The sequence below is a fragment of the Geotrypetes seraphini genome, chromosome 6, assembly GCF_902459505.1.
Source record: "Geotrypetes seraphini chromosome 6, aGeoSer1.1, whole genome shotgun sequence".
NCBI lineage: Eukaryota > Metazoa > Chordata > Amphibia > Gymnophiona > Dermophiidae > Geotrypetes > Geotrypetes seraphini.
The window spans coordinates 244,107,885-244,124,785 of NC_047089.1; the positions used below are offsets into that span (position 1 = coordinate 244,107,885).

Here is a 16,901-nt window from a genome sequence, read left to right on the forward strand (position 1 = left end):
ACAGTTCCACCATTTATTTTCAGACTCCAGTGCAGCAGGGACATTCTATTATATTTTCTCTCTTCTAAGCAGTCTGCAGGAAAGAAGAAAGGAGGTGGTGAACCTGGAGCAGAGCAGACAATAGTTATTACTCCTAATCCTGGCCCACTCAAGGCTTTCCCAGTTTCATTTCCTTTTCATTTTCAAATTAAGCCCTGATTAAAGGGCAACCAGTGTCATAAAGGAAAGGAGATATGCAACATTCCTCTTAAAGGAGTTACAGATTAAGTTGGTTGGTTTGTATGGGGATGTGATGAAGATCTATTGAGTGGGGTGAATATAACAGTATGGAACAGTTGTTTACCCCTCCTTTCTTGGAGGGACTCCTAGTCTTATTACTAGTTTTAAACTAACCTGGTATTATAAGTTCAAACTTCTGAACACCCCCCCCCCCCACACACACACATATATAATTTACACTGTGGAATTGCCAGAAAATATGATCATCTGTAGTAGAGCTGAGCTTGAAGAGGATTTGGGCTGGTTTTCTGAGGCGATGCCTACTAAAAATTATAAGCTAGGTAGATAAGACCAGACCAGAAAATGACTCTTCCTATTAGGATCTGCCAGTACTCCAAGACTGGAACAGCTTGCTGTCTAAGCAGCCTTGGCACTTTGTTCTTAAGGTTATTAGATGTATGAATAAATATTTGCAATGTTTTTCAAAACAGGTTCACTGGTCTCCTCACAATGAAACCATTCTTGCTTCAAGTGGTACAGACCGTAGGCTTAACGTATGGGATTTAAGGTGAGAGCAAGTTTACATACTTCACAGGTGTCCTAAAGAGCTGGCTGCTCTTTAGGACTTTACCATGGTCTTTTCAGGCTGGAATATTTAAAACTGTTCGTGATAAAGTTGATAAGCTATGTAATCTTAATTTTTTTATTTGTGGTTAAATTCAAATAAATGTTAATTTTCACATTATGTATCCAGACTCAAAATGTTATTACCTTTTTCTTTACTGCTTCTAGTAAAATTGGGGAAGAACAGTCTGCAGAAGATGCTGAAGATGGGCCTCCAGAACTTCTGGTATGTTAGCGTACCACTAGCTTAGGCAGAGCTGTGTTTCTGTGTTATAAATTCCTGAGAAGTTCTGTGCAAAATCTTTTGAAAATTCTACACACACTATTCTAAAATTCAGCATGATTTTGTTATTTTTGCTATATCTCCCCCTATCAGAAAGCTTGGCTTCTCCTTGCATTTGACCTGAGCCAGCTTTCTTTCACCTCAATCTTGACCCTCCCAGCTTTCTCTACAACTTCGCATGACCTTTCCTCCCTACATTTGATCTCCCTTCCTCCTGACAATTCAATTCCAGTGCACTCCCATCCTCATTCTTTCTATTCCTTTACCCCCGCGTTTTCCCTCTCTGCTAGACTGTTCTCTTCCTGACTCCTTGCAACATCCCAGTTCTCTGTCCCAAAGCTCTTTCTCCAACCCTCTGACTCTCCCCAACCTGCTCCATTCTGCTCATTTTTACCACCTTCACCAACAAATCCCTTGATCCTGCCCTTCTCTTTCCTATCCACTCCAGTCTTTGTAGTCAGCGAAAAGAGCGGTGTTCATTGGCTGTGTCGTCTTCACTGGCTGCACATTCATCTTATTGACATAAGAATTGCCGCTGCTGTGTCAGACCAATGATTCATCCTGCCCAGCAGTCCGCTCATGCGGCGGCCTCAAGGTCAAAGACCCAGTGCTCCAAATGAGTCCAGTCTCGCCAGTTTAGCATGAACTTGTCCAACTTTGTCTTGAAACCCTGGATGGTGTTTTCCCCTATAACAGACTCCGGAAGAGCGTTCCAGTTTTCTACCACTCTTTGGGTGAAGAAGAATTTCCTTATGTTTGTATGGAATCTATCCCCTTTCAGCTTTAGAGAGTGCCATTTTATCCCTTCCATCCACCCAATAACTTACAAGAAAAACACAAATACATGGATTCTTTCAATAAACTTTTCCAATTTAAAATAGTAATGCATTCCCACCCTCCTCCCACCCACCCTGGATGTGTATACTCAATGGTTCCCAAACATCCATAAATTTTCTATAATATCTCTGTTGTATGGCCATCATACGTTCCAGTTTAAATAGTGTGGCATAGAGATTCCCACCAGAAATTATAATTTAACTGGTCCCAATTTTTCCAGTTCTTCAAAATAAGTTGTATGGCAACCCCTGTCATTATAAAGAGAAGTTTGTTATTATGAAAAGATATTGGGCTTTTAGCCCTCATTAACATGCCAAATAGCACGGTATTGTACGTCAATGCCACTGGATTTTCCAGTACTTCATTCACTTGACCCCAAATGGATCGCCAAAACTTAAGTATCAAGGGACAATAGTACAGTAGATGATCCAATGTCCCTATATCGAGATGACAGTGCCAGCATCTATTAGACTTGGAACTATCCAATTTCTGTAATCGAACAGGGGTTCAAAAAGATCTATGTAACAAGAAAAACCATGTTTGTCTCATAGATGCAGACGCCGTACATCTCATCCTCCAAGTCCAAATTTGTGGCCATTGAGACGCAGAAATCTGTTGGTTTATCTCAATGCTCTAAATGTTACAAAGACCAGTCTTTGGTTTCTTATTCAAAAATTCAGATATTAATTTGTACCACTGGGTGGCCTGATGCCCTAGGAAATCTGTCTGGAAGCATAGGATCGGCAAACTGTACTGATTTTTAAGATTTCGCCAATCAAGGAACTCCTTCTGAATGGCCTGCTTCAACTGCAACCACCTATAATTTTGAGACTTAGCAATATCAAATGTTTGTTGTAGTCGTGAAAAGTCAAGCAGCTTTCCATCTGATAACACATAATGTAATGTACGTATACTTGCCTGCATCCAATGCTTCCAGAGGATTTTAAACCCGCCAATTTGAATCTTGGAATTCAGCCAAAGGGACTGACAGGTGGATTTATGAATCGGAATAGGTGTTAAATTATTAATAAATTTTAATGTCTGCCAAGTGTCTAATAAAATTCTATTGTCCTTATACATCCTAGGTAACTTGATACTTAAAATGTGGCACAATCTTAATGGAGACAGGAGTTGCCATTCCAACCATAACCAATCTGGAAGATTTTCCATGAGCTCGGGGAGGATCCAATACATACCCTGACGCATTATATAGGCTTGATGGTACCTATAAAAATTGGGAACATTTACCCCTCTCCCCTGTCGCAATTGGTTTTTGTAAAGATACTAAAGCAATTCTCTCAGCTTTACCCAGCCTAATGTAGTGTTTACTATTTCTTAAGCATGAAGGAAATATTAAAAATTAAAATAAAAGTGTGCAACATGAAAATCTACTTATTTCATACCAAAAGCACAAGTTTCTGATACAAACTTTCCAGTCATTTGACACACAAGAAGTTCCTTTTGTAAGACTTCCGAGTGGGGGATCTGCCAGAACAATCCCGAATAAGATTCCAACAATAGTCTGTCATCATGTGTGCATCCCATCTTCCTTGGTATCTGGCTTCCATGTCTTGGTGAAATCTTTCACCTTGCTCTTCGCTTAAGTCACCGAGGTTCTCTGGAAAGCGATCTAAGTGACTGTGTGGATAATGGACTTTAACACTCATGTTACAGCCAAGCCTCTACTAATTGTGTGTAGTTGTCTGACTGAACTGGTCACTGGACAAAGAAAGAACTCAAAGCTGAAACTGTGGCAGATACAGCAGCAATAAAGATGGTGAAGGCAGCAAATATCTGTCTTATCATGAGAGGGAATAGATTGTGAATCCTTGGTAGCAGAGAAAGAGGATGCAGCCAGTGAGCAGCCTCCTTCTCGCTGTACTTTGCTAAATAGTTTGCTGAGGTCATGTAGAGCTAAACTTATCACAGAGTAAGGAATGAGATTTGGAGAGAGTATTCTAGGGGTTTGCCATGAAAAGGATGCTACAGAGAGCACTCTTGAGACAAGTTTACCATGAGGGGGAGGGGAAGAAGGAGAGAACCATGAGCTGGAGCTCATGCCTAGATTGCATTTTGCTATGGGCAGGAGAATTCTGTACAACCTCTGCATTGTACAGTTGTACAGAATTTCCTGAGGTGTAGTTATATTTTTAAACTTATTCCAGTGCATTTTACACAAGTGGCAAGACTTCTAGAAATACCATGTAGTCAATATTGAACCAACAGCAGTCAGCGTTTCTGTGAACAGTGACAACCTCTGGCCAACTTAGACCCTGTCTGGGCACTTTCACTGAATGTTCAGGTCTTTGGCAGTGCCCGGATGTTATGCAGATACAGCCGTTATTTAAGCAGTAACCAATGTAGCGGTCTTACAGTCCCGGATAGCAATGCAGGCAGTTGCACTGAGTATCGGCCAGGACCTGCTTAACTGCTGACTCCTCCCTCACTCTACCCCCCAGCCCGGATTATCCTGGCACTAACTGGTGAGCGTTGATGCAATTAGAATGGATGTTCAGTTAAAGTGCCCTCCCCCCTCCTCAAGTGTGACTGAATATGCTCCTGGGCCACCCAGAGTAATTCAACTGAGCAAGAACCTCTTTTGCTGGTTAAATTATTTTGAATATCAAATCCTTTATTTCTACTAGGAAGGCATATGTTGCAGTTTGCCAAATTGCTGGGTTTTTTTGAAGGGGGGAATGATCTGAATTTATAGATCTATCCTATTTGAGTTCCTGAATGTAAGTAAACCACTTAGGCTATAAGCAGGTAATAGATAAATTGTACCCAAACTACTGTATGTAGAAGAATTTCAATAGACAGCCCTTTAATAACTTTTTCTTTTTTTTCCCCTGTAAGCGACAGGGGCATTTCCTAGACTTGAACAGAACTGAGATTTTGATGGGCTTGTGTTCAGAATTAAGGACAGGGTTTGCAGTCCATAAACTTCTTGTATGTGATGAAAAAACAGTTCTAGGCAGGAACATTCACTTGACTTCTGTTGTTCATTGACAGTTTATTCATGGGGGACATACTGCCAAGATTTCCGATTTCAGTTGGAATCCTAATGAACCTTGGGTTATTTGCTCTGTGTCAGAAGACAATATTATGCAAATATGGCAGATGGTAAGTAACATTTAATTTCAAACCATACCTGACGAAATGATTCTGTCGTCCACCTTTTATTCTTTGGCTTTTCTTTCATGGAACAAGTTTTGGTTTTTATTGACTGAATATGTTGCATTACGTTGAACCAAGCACTGTAATGGAGTGTGACCCAGTTCTGATGGTCAGTAAATCTGCTTTACATTTGATTGCTTTCTACCCTCTGCTTCATGGTTTTTCTTTCAGTTTGCTTTAGGTCTTTTTATTTAAATTGCTTGCTTAGTTCATGTTGTAGAAATTGAGCTGGGTAGACCACTCAGTTTTGACACAAGAAAAATTTTGGGAATTCAGCTAACCAGTCAAACAAGAACACATCATTTCACTAGAATAAAACTGACTAGGTAGTTTTGGCTTTTGTTGGCTTATTATTTCCTGATTTTTATATAGATATGATCTTTGTTCAAGATAAACATTTTTGTCACAAAAAGAAGCTAGCATTTTTTTCTCAACCCATTTCAATATAACAGGTTTGTAACAAACTGGGTACTGTTTTTAGGAAAAAATGTAACTTTTATGTAATCTACTTTTTGAATCTTAAGGTGTAGAAAGCCTTTGAAAAGTCTTCACTCCTTACACATTGTCTCATTCTGCTCTATAAGATTGCAATTCAGAAGGCATTGATTGGTATGTTTGGATAATTTCCTAAAAGAAGTGTCTTGTTGCTAGTATTAACGTAGAATAAAATCTTTTCCAGAGAAAGGAAAATGGTAAAACCAGAGGACATAATTTGAGGTTGAGGGGTGGTAGATTCAGGGGCAATGTTAGGAAATTCTACTTTACGGAGAGGGTGGTGGATGCCTGGAATGCGCTCCCGGGAGAGGTGGTGGAGAGTAAAACTGTGACTGAGTTCAAAGAAGCGTGGGATGAACACAGAAGGTTTAGAATCAGAAAATAATATTAAAGATTGAACTAGGCCAGTTACTGGGCAGACTTGTACGGTCTGTGTCTGTGTATGGCCGTTTGGAGGAGGATGGGCAGGGGAGGGCTTCAATGGCTGGGAGGGTGTAGATGGGCTGGAGTAAGTCTTAACAGAGATTTCGGCAGTTGGAACCCAAGCACAGTACCGGGTAAAGCTTTGGATTCTCGCCCAGAAATAGCTAAGAAGAAAAAAAAAAAAAAAAATTTTTAAATTGAATCAGGTTGGGCAGACTGGATGGACCATTCGGGTCTTTATCTGCCGTCATCTACTATGTTACTATGTTACTATGTTACTATGTTGCTGTTATTAAGATGGACTTGGGCCAATCCAGTGCTTATTCCTAGGATAAGCAGCATAAAATCTGTTTTATTCTTTTGGGATACTGGGGATGATGGACCTTTGGTCTGTCTTGGTTTAGCTGTGCTTATGGTTTCACTGATCTTCAGAGTGTACATATACTCCATTGTGGGGAAACTAAACTGTGTGGTACCCTATTTTCGGTTCAGTATTTGATGGAAGCCTTTCTTGTAGCAATAAGTATCTGCCAGCTGTGCATTGTGGAATGGAGTGGTTTTGCCCGAATAGTTCAAACTTTTTGATGGCAGATGGATCTGCGCTCTTCAGGTCTCGCCACAGACTTTCTTTTGGATTCAGATCAGGGCTTTGACTTGCTGAGCATCTATCATTTTGTTGCTTTTGCTTTTGCATTCTGCTCTGCTGAAAGTAATTTTCTCTGCGCACACTGGAACATGTTTGTATCATTCATCTTTTCCCTTAATCTTTACAAGCCTCCTCAGCCCTTCTGTTGCTACTGTCTAAAGCACCCTCATAAAATAATGCTGCCATCACCTTGCTTTACTGTTAGGGCAGGGGTGCTCAAGCTAGCCAGTCAAGTTTTCAGGAATATTTGCATGCTGTACCTCCATTGTAAAGAGACCCGCAAAAAGGTCAAAGGTTCCCAAGAGTGGTAGTGCAACAGTGTCCCCAACAAAGGTTAAATCAATAACCAATAAAATAATATTAATAGGTGTCAGGATTTTACAAGACTTGGGTACCCTCAGTGCAAAGGGACAGCGACGGGAGCAAGACTCCAACGCTTCACGCATCAAGGTGGCGCCGGGAAGGCGTACACCTACACACCATCATAGGATACCAGAGTGTGTGTTTTTAAATCAAAATAGCACTATCACCAAAAAGCAGTGAAAAATAAACAACAACAACCAAACAGGGAACCCCTCAGCCAACTCCCAAAAAATAAAAGAGCAAAACTTAGCTTCAAAAGATTTTCATCCAATGTCCAAGGGAAGTGAGACAGGGCAGATGGAACGCCAGAAGACCAGGTTCAACCAGCCTGGTTTCGGGAACAAGTCCCTTCCTCAGGAACCCATAACTGAACAAATCAATCAATGACAGTCCTGCAGGAGAGCTGGGTTTCTTCCCAGCTCTCCTGGAGGATTGCCATTGTAAAATCCTGACACCTATTAATATTATTTTATTGGTTATTGATTTAACCTTTGTTGGGGACACTGTTGCACTACCACTCTTGGGAACATTTGGCCTTTTTGTGGGTCTCTTTGTAAGGTTCTCTGGCAATTTTTGTTTTAGGAATTTGTTGTACCTCCATTGTATGCAGATTAATCTCATGCATGTTAATTATGGCTATCCTGAAATCTTGACTGACATGTCCACTGGGTTTTATATACATAGAGAGGGGTTGCTTAAGATTTTTAAATGCCGGCTTTTCCTAATTATGACCGGGGTAGCCTTGCAAATGGTGACTCATAATTGGAAAAATTGTGATCGCCTTAGTTACACTTTTTGGTGGGAGAACTTAAGTTTATGTCACAAGTATGAGAAGATGAATGCTGACATGCTGGGGCATAATAAGTTATTTAAATTAGTTTGGGGTCCATTGACATCTTTTGTGGCTTTGTTATAGTTGTGTTTTTTATTTTCCGGTGTTTTAGTATACACACATCCAGGGGTGGGAGGGGGGTATTTCTTTTGTCTGGTTTTATTTCTTGATGGATGGGAGAGGGGTTTTATTTTTTCTGTATTACTATTGATTGTTTATAAGTGCTTATTATGATTATTAATATATGTATGTATATTGTTGTGCACTGTTAGTTTGGAAAACTTAAGATTTATTTTAATAAAAGCCCCAAAAACCAAACCCAAAACTCCAGTATCATCAAACTACAAATTTCTCCCACATGCTTAGCAGTGGTTTCCTTCTTCCATTCTCCCACATAGGTCATTTTTTAATGCAATAATCTTTTGAAATTGTTAAACAGTCAGTATTTGTTTCCTTAGTTCTATTAATCTTAGGCCTTAAGTGATGATCTCTTCAGTAGTTTCCTTAACCCATGGCTGCTAATTTGGAGGGACAGCCTGCTGCACTTTATACCTGACAGCACCCAAAGAGGTATTCAGATATGTTGAAATGTCTTAGCCTTTCCCCATTCTCTACCTATCAAATAACTTTTGCCTTTTAGTTCCTTTTAGATCTTTGATTCAAATTTATTTCATTGAGCTGAAAGCACTGACAACAGCTTTGTTCTTCACCCAGAAATATTCAGATTAGAGAATGACAACGGTGACAAAATTCATCACCGTTCCCGTCCCCGCGGATAACCGCGGAAAACCATCTTCATGTCATTCTTTAAGGAGAGAGGGAAGAATCAGAGTATGAATGGCCACAACCACTGACCCTCAAGCTTTGCTTTGAAGAATGCTGGTGTAGAAGGACTGAGGTTGAAATAGACACTAGAAAATGACATGGGATTATTTCCCGCGGTTATCCGCGGGGGCGGGGACGGTGATGAATTTTGTCACCATGTCATTCTCTAATTCAGATCATCTCAGCCACTGTTGTAAAACACAGGTGGGCTGTATTTAATTTAAGGGCCTTGTTAAGGAAAAGTTTTAGATAGCAGAATGTGAAGATTCTATATAAATCTATTTTTCAAGAAGCATTATGAGTTCAAGATTTGACCCCTGTTCAGCAGAAGCTTTAAAACAGGCATTTAATTCAGCTGTAGATAGCATTCAGTTGATATGTGCTATTTGTGTCAGATGGTCTTCTACATCATAAGGCATATTGGGACACAGTTAAAGATCTCAATATGTATACTTTGGAGGAAAGGTGGGAGAGGGTAGATATGATAGAGAAGTTTAAATACCTATGCGGCATAAATACACATGAGGCAAATCTCTTTCATTTGAAAGGAATCTCCAGAGTGGGAGGGCATAGAATGAGGTTAAGAGATGAATAATCTGAGGAAAGACTTTTTTACCGAAAGGGTGTTAGATGCGTGGATTAGTCTCCCAATGGAGATGATAGAGGAGATTTGTGTCTGAATTTTAAAAAAGCATAGGACAGGCATGGTTTTTTAGGGAGAGGAAGAGATAGTGGATGGTGCAGAAGGACAGACTGAATGGGCCATTTGACCTTTTTCTGCTGCCATGTTTCTCTGTTTACAGAGATACATTTCAGTGCACAAACTAGTGATGGTTGCTGTTTGTCTTCATTTTAAATATGGAAGTAAAGATCAACAACTTTTTTAAAGTATCAAATTTTTCACTCCATAATATGTACTTTTTTCCCACCCAAAAGTGGGTGGAAATCTCAGTGCGTCTTATGAAGTGAAGGTACAAATTTTATTACCCTCCACCACCACCCGTACCATTGTAACCCCCCACCCTTCCTGTCTGGTTGTCGTCGTTCCCCCTTTTTTACCTGGTGGTCCAGCACCCTTGTTTTATTTCCCAGCCAGCGGCGCAACAGATCAGTAGTGCGGACATTGGGAGCAAGCTTTACGCTCCCCCACTCGGCCCCGCGCTATTTTCCGAATGGCTGCTGCAATTTCTCACGAGAACCTACGGCAGCCATTCGGAAAGCAGCATGGGGCCAAGTGGGGGAATGTAATGCTTACTCCTGATGTCCACGCTGATGATTTGTTTCACCGCAGTGAGGGAGAGAAGCCAGCTGGAGCTGTTGGGCAGAATTAAAAAAGGTACGGGGGGAGGGGGGCTTGCCTGGGGCTGGCTACCAGCCTACCACTAGACCACCAGAGGGGGGACAGGGCACACCATTTGGTTCAGAATTCTTTTTTCTTGGTTTTTCCTCTAGAGGTGGGTGAGTCTTATGGCGCGAAAAATACAGTATGCATTCCTTTTGACTATCTTTTGGGAACTGCTAGCCTATTTTGAGACAAACCTGGTGTATCTGAAGCATTTCACATTAAAAACTTGGAAGGAAAGTGGAAATCTTGCCAATTGAATAAGGTGCAGGTTTGGAAATCTCTTGTATGCAAAAGCTACTTTTAAACCTTTCTATTAGTCATGTTAAGAAATTTTAAGGTGGCTTATTAATGTAAATCCTTTCAATTTTAGGCTGAAAACATATACAATGATGAAGAACCAGACATACCTCCATCGGAACTGGAAGCTCAAGGATCATAAACCTTTGTTTAATGTGTACAAGAGCAAAACCTACTGGGTATTGTGAATTGGTAAAACTGCTTTTAAATTATCTACATTCACATTCTTTTGTTGAATGTATTGCTTTGGGTGGATGCTTGGTTTCTCAAGCACAGACAGACAGAAACTTGTCTAGTTGTTGGAATGGTGATCTCAGCACTTTTAAGTAAGCTATTATATTGTACAGCATTTATCCATTTGAGGGAAATAAGAGTAAATTTGAGATGAGCAATGTCTAATGTGTTATCCCTGCAAATGGCTGTGAAATGTCCAAATGTTTTCCTAAAACCCAAGTGCTCATAAATGGTTTTCCATTGGGCTTAAGAGCTTTCACGTTTTTCAGAACACCTTGTTGACTGGCTTTGCAAAAATAAAACTTTTTTTTGGAAAGAAAGATTTGTTGGTTAGTTTTTTGTAGAATAGTGAAATGTTAATCGAAGGCAATGGGGTACAGTAAATATTTAGTGTGTGACACTCTTTGGAAGAGTAAGCATGTGCTGGATTTCCAACTCGAAAACAGAGTTGGACTCTGCACTATGCCATAGGGCAGGGGTGTCAAAGTCCCTCCTCGAGGGCCGCAATCCAGTCGGGCTTTCATTGTACACTAATAGATCTCATGCATATTCATTAGGGAAATCCTGAAAACCCAAGTGGATTGCGGCCCTTGAGGAGGGATTTTGACACCCCTGCCATAGGGGAAAGAAATTCACTTCTCGCTATACAGTTATTGGCTATAATATACAACATTATTCTTGATTCTGTTTGCTGGCTTATAGACTCCAAAAGCATCTAAGAATCGCTACCTGTATTTGAACATCTTAGCTTTGGTTACAGCAACTCTCAGCCACCTCAGACAGGGGCTCATTTTCAAAAAGGAAAGACTACCAAAAGATGGCATAAACCAGCACTTGAACACTCTAATTGCCAGGATGCCCATTTGTCGATTTTTTTTTTTTTTTTTTAAACTGAGTTTTGGAATGTTGGAAGCGTGTTATGGGTAGGCTTTGGGTGTGCTTAATACTTGGGCATCTTGTGGTGATAATTGAACATTTCCCGAGACATCTAGTATAGAACTTAGACATCCTGAAATATACCTGTTTTTTAAAAGCATATAAGTGCCAAAAAGGAACCCAAATTGACCAAACAACCACTGGAGGGATTAAGTAATGACCCCTCTGCACTCCTCCAGTGGTCATTGAACCCCTCCCACCCCATAACGATCGGAATGAAACAGTACATGCTTGTCTCTAGAACAACAGGAAGTCGATCAAAACTTATCGCTTTGATAAATTTCAATAACCCTGCTCCTGCCTTGATGTACTTTTAGACCACCTCCAGATAAATTTGACCAATGTTAACATACTAATGCATCTTAACGTACTAATGTAACTTTGAAAACTTTCTGTTATATGTTTGTATACAGTCTCTTCATCTGTAAACCGCTTTGAACTATTTGTAATATAGTGGTATATAAAAATAAAGTTATAATTATTATTAGCATGGGAAAGCATAGTAGAATAGAGCAGGACACAGGTGTCTGGTGATGTAGTGAACCATAGAGACAGACCCGAGCCCATATCCTACTCTAACCACTACATTTATGGTGGAAAATGAGAGGCCACTAAAACTCTACTATACTGCCTTATAGGTGTCGCCGGCAGGTGAATATAGTAGGTTTTGGTGGCATTGTATAGGTCTCACTATACATTATAAGGAAGTTGGTGAGATGTATATCTAGTGCCCTTTATGTGAAGATCACAGCAATGCCTTCTAAGGTGCCCCACTGCTCTGTTGGAATGACTGTGTGTGGCCAGTCCGTTACAAAGCTGGCTCCTCCCACATCCAAATGGTCTGGATTTGGACATTTTAAAGTTGAATGTTTTTGTGGTCAAAAATACCTAAAAAAGTTAGACATCTTGCCACTAGGATGTCCCTTAGGACATCTAAGTAGGTGACTTAAAAAAAAAAAATGGATATTTCTCCACCCTGACATTTGGATGTCTTGTGGGAAATGTCCAAAGTTGGACTTAAGACGTCCTATTGAAAATGGCCCTCATACTGTGTGATTGCATCATTTGTGCTTGAGCTCTGTAATTTAGGAAGTAGTGGCCTGGTGCTGGCTTTGGCTATATCAGGCAGCAGACTCAACCTCAAAGGTTCACCTCAGCAAGCTGCTCTTTAAGGCCCATCTGTTTGATGAGGACCTGGAAAAAGATGGTCAACTACATGTCAACTAAACTTTCTCCTTATGTAGCGAACAGTTTTTGTGAAACAGGGAGCTCCTGTCAGGAAAGTCAAACTCTGACCAGCTACATGAAAAATGAACATTGTTTGCTCGCCCAGATAAGTTGAATTGTAATTTATATGTATTTTTGTGCTAATTATTTAGAACATAGAAAAGGATGCAGAAAACTTACCCCCTCCTTTACTAACGCATAGCACAGGTTTTAGCGCCAGCAGCAGCGGTAACTGCTCCTACAGAGGAGATTTACAAGAAAGAAGATTAGCAGAGGTAAGAAACCTAATCTTTTGTTCTTGTACAATCCCGCTGTAGGGACGTATCAGAGCAGTCCCAGAACAGCAGGGGAGAGGGGGGCCCCGATGAGCCAGCCACCAGGACTGAAGCCTGAAAAGCCGCATCGTGCTTGGCCGCCATATCAAGCTGGTAGAACTTTGTGGAAGTATGGAGAGAGACCCAAGTGAAAGCCATTTCTTTAGTAGAATGAGCCTCCACCCCAAGAGGAGGCTTCTTTCCCACTGACACATAAGCAGCAGAAATTGCAGCACGGATCCATCTAGAGATGGTAGCCTTAGAAGCAGGCCTACCCCTCCGTGCAGGACCCGCTAGCACCAAAAAAATGGTCCGAACGTCATTCATGGCCTCTAGGTACCTCAGAAGGAGACGCCTCATGTCCAGGACTGCAAACTACAGTCCTTGGACTTGGAGCCCGATGGAACAAAGGCAGGTAGCCAAACTTCCTGATTTACATGGAATGCTGAAACCACCTTCGGAAGAAAGGAAGGCACGGTCCTCAAGAGGACTGTAGAATCTGTGATGCGGAGAAAAGGATCTCTGCATGAGAGAGCTTGAAGCTCCGATACCCTACGTGCAGAAGTGATTGCCACAAGGAAAACGGTCTTGATGGTGAGATCTTTCAGAGAGATCTGATCCAGGGGTTCATAGGGCGGACGAGCCAACGAGTGGAGAACCAGGTTCAATTTCCACATTGGACAAGGCAGTTGCAAAGAAAGCTGCAGCCTCCCCATCCCCCACAAGAAGTGGGCAACGTTCGGGTGAGACGCCAGAGAACCCTGCAATCTGAACACACAGTAAAGAAACCGCAAGTCCCTTCCTGATACCATCTTGCAAGAAGTCCAAGACCTCTGCCACGGAAGGGGCCGAAGGATGCACCTGAACCTTCTCACACCAAGCCTGAAAACACCTTCAAGCTTTTGCTTACTCGCCGAGCGTAGCGATGACTGCAGACAGAGCCCCTGGCTGTCAATGTCACGCAGTTAAGAGCAGGGCAAAGTGGTCCGGATCTTGGAGCACTATGGGACCCTGCGTGAGAAGTCACGGATGGCAGGGAAGGTTCAGACCCCTCTCTATGCTCAACCGCACCAGGTCTGCGTACCACAGCCTTGGCCAGTCGGGACCACCAGGATCACCTGGTCCACGTGAGAAGCCACCAGGCACAGAATGTGCTTTATCATGGGCCACAGGGTAAAGACAGAGAAGCTCCCCCTAAAGCCAAGGCTCTACCAGGGCATCCAACCCTTCACTGCCAACCTCTCTGCGGCAGCTGAAGAATCTGGCTGCCTTGTGGTTCCCGGTGGACGCCATCAGATCGAAGGTTGGACAACCCAACTGCCGGACTATGGACTCAAACGCTTTCTGGGACAGGGACCATTATCCCCAGTCCAGGGTCTGCCACCTTAGAAAGTCTGCATGAACGTTGTCTACGCCTGCCACCAGATGCTTTTCTGCCCAGGAAAAGAGCATCCGAGCTTCCAGCCTGAGCAGAGGACTCTTCGTGTCACCCTGTCGATTGACATAAGCTACTGCTGTCACATTGTCTGAGAACACTCGGACAGCTTGATGATGGAGACACCCCTGAAAGTGCAACAAGGCCAGCCGGATCACCTGCAGTTCCCCTGAATTTATTGACCACCTGCTCTCCAGGGTAGACCACCTGCCCTGTAGCTGTAAAGACTCGCGTCCGTAGTTAGTCACCGGATTCAACCACTTCAGCATGCAGCTGCCGTCCAAGGAAGTGGTACACTTGGAGAATCCCACTAGGGATCACATCTATGGATGCCACCATGAGGCCCAGGACATGCAGATATTGCCAGGCTGTAGGAGCGGAGCCTCTAACATGACCCAGATTGAAACTCTGCAACTTGATCTTCCTCGGTTCTGGAAGAAACATCTGGTTCATGGCCGTGTGAAACCGGACTCCCAGGTACTCCAATTCCTGTGTCAGCTTGAGGTGGCTCTTTTTCAGGTTGATCACTCAGCCAAGATGCTCCAGCAGTTGCACCATTTGACGAACTGCCCTGTGCCCCATCAGTGAGGGGGCTCTAATCAGCCAGTCGTCCAGGTATGGATGAACCAGGACACCCTGCGAGCAGAGATGCACAGAGGCCAGACTGAAAGGCAGTGCCGCCCCAGCACGTGGAACCGCAAAAACCTCCTGTATTCACAGGAGGTATGCTTCTGTGAGATCCAGGAAAGCCAAGAATTCACCAGGGGCTATTGCCATGACTAAGCGCACCGTTTCCATCCTGAAACATAGAACTCGCAAGAATGAATCACTGCCTTTAGATCTAGAATAGGTCTTCAGTCTTCTGAGCCTTTCTTTGGAACGATGAAGTATATTGAGTATCTCCCTAAACCAAGTAGTCCTATGGAACAGGTTCAATTGCTGCCAGATCTAGCAGCTTGCGAACAGTTGCCCGCATGTGCAGGGCTCTCTCTGGCTAGCCTGTGGGCGAAGCCAGGAAGAAATCCGACAGAGGTCAGTAAAAATCCAGTCTGCAGCCTTCTTTGAGGACTTCTAGGACCCACTGGTCCTAGGTCACCTTCTGCCACTCTGTCAAGAAGGCTGAGAGTCACCCCCTGACCCGAAGGAGAGGTGCCAGAGGCCTGGTGTCACTGCTTTATAGAGGGAACAGGAGGACATTTGTTGACAGATTGCTACTGGGTCAGACCCTCAAAGCGCGAGGTCTGGAGGATGCTCTGATGTAGGGATTGAACACAGCACACACACATACACACAGGATTAGAGTCAGGCAGAAGCGTCGCTGTGGCAAGCTCCGAGCTCTTTTATTAAGCTTCTATGCTAATGACATCTTAGTAACTCCCTCGATTACATGTCTAATGATTGGTGGATACAAAGTCACATGCATTTACATCGTGTCACCCTCAACTCAGCACTTAGGCAATGCCCGAATAACACGTAGATAAAACCTGAGTCTTTGCACGTATTCAATGCCTGTCAGCTGATGTCCTATTCCAAATAAGGACTGCTTAAATAAGATAAGGGTTAATTTGTGACAGGTAAGGGGGAAGAGAGAGAATGATTCAGCATTCGTTTATAGGGGGCTTAGAAATCAGTGTGCTGACTTCGCCCTGTTTTTAGAATGGCATCCCTTCATTCTGAATCTTTGGCCTGAAGCCAGGGGCCCAGCATACTGGTGAGGGTGCCGGTAGGGATGAAAATTCAGCTGCCCTGGGCAGGGCGAGGCTTGGAGCCTGGTAGGACCTTCAGCTTACGGTCCTGAACACTGGCCAAATACTAGCATACCTTTAAAGGGTAACCTGTTCATCATGGCCTTGGAAGAAGAATCACCAGACCACTGACAAATCTAAAGCACCAGTCTAGCTCACACTGAATAAGCACCTAGCTTAGCAAAGACCTTCATCATGTCATAGAGCAGTGATTCCCAACCCTGTCCTGGAGGAACACCAGGCCAATCGGGTTTTCAGGCTAGCCCTAATGAATATGCATGAGAGAGATTTGCATATGATGGAAGTCATAGGCATGCAAATTTGCTTCATGCATATTCATTAGGGCTAGCCTGAAAACCCAATTGGCCTGGTGTTCCTCCAGGACAGGGTTGGGAACCACTGCCATAGAGAATGTCCACCAAGTAGTTCACTCCGGAGACCAGGAAATCCAGGTCCCGGAGGACTACATCCTCAGGATCACGGCAGAGCTTAGAGTGACATGCATGGGCGACAAAGGAGGTGGATACTGTCGCCCTCTCCCCAGCCACTGCGGAATCAAAGAGGTGCTTGAGGATAAAATCCACTCACCTGTCCTGAAAATCTTTTAGGACTACCCCTCTATCAGAGGGTAAGGAAGTGGGCTT

At 42.9% G+C, this 16,901-nt stretch overlaps 1 protein-coding gene across 1 annotated transcript in view; it reads left to right on the forward strand.

The window, feature by feature from the left end:
• Positions 1-10,920, forward strand: part of RBBP7 (RB binding protein 7, chromatin remodeling factor) — a 48,273-nt gene extending 37,353 nt beyond the window's left edge. The window contains exons 9-12 of the mRNA XM_033949654.1: positions 711-787; positions 1,012-1,069; positions 4,976-5,086; positions 10,440-10,920. Coding sequence (XP_033805545.1) covers positions 711-787; positions 1,012-1,069; positions 4,976-5,086; positions 10,440-10,508 — 315 coding nt within the window. The 3' untranslated portion in view covers positions 10,509-10,920. The remainder of the gene's footprint in view (positions 1-710; positions 788-1,011; positions 1,070-4,975; positions 5,087-10,439) is intronic.
• Positions 10,921-16,901: the final 5,981 nt, after the last annotated feature.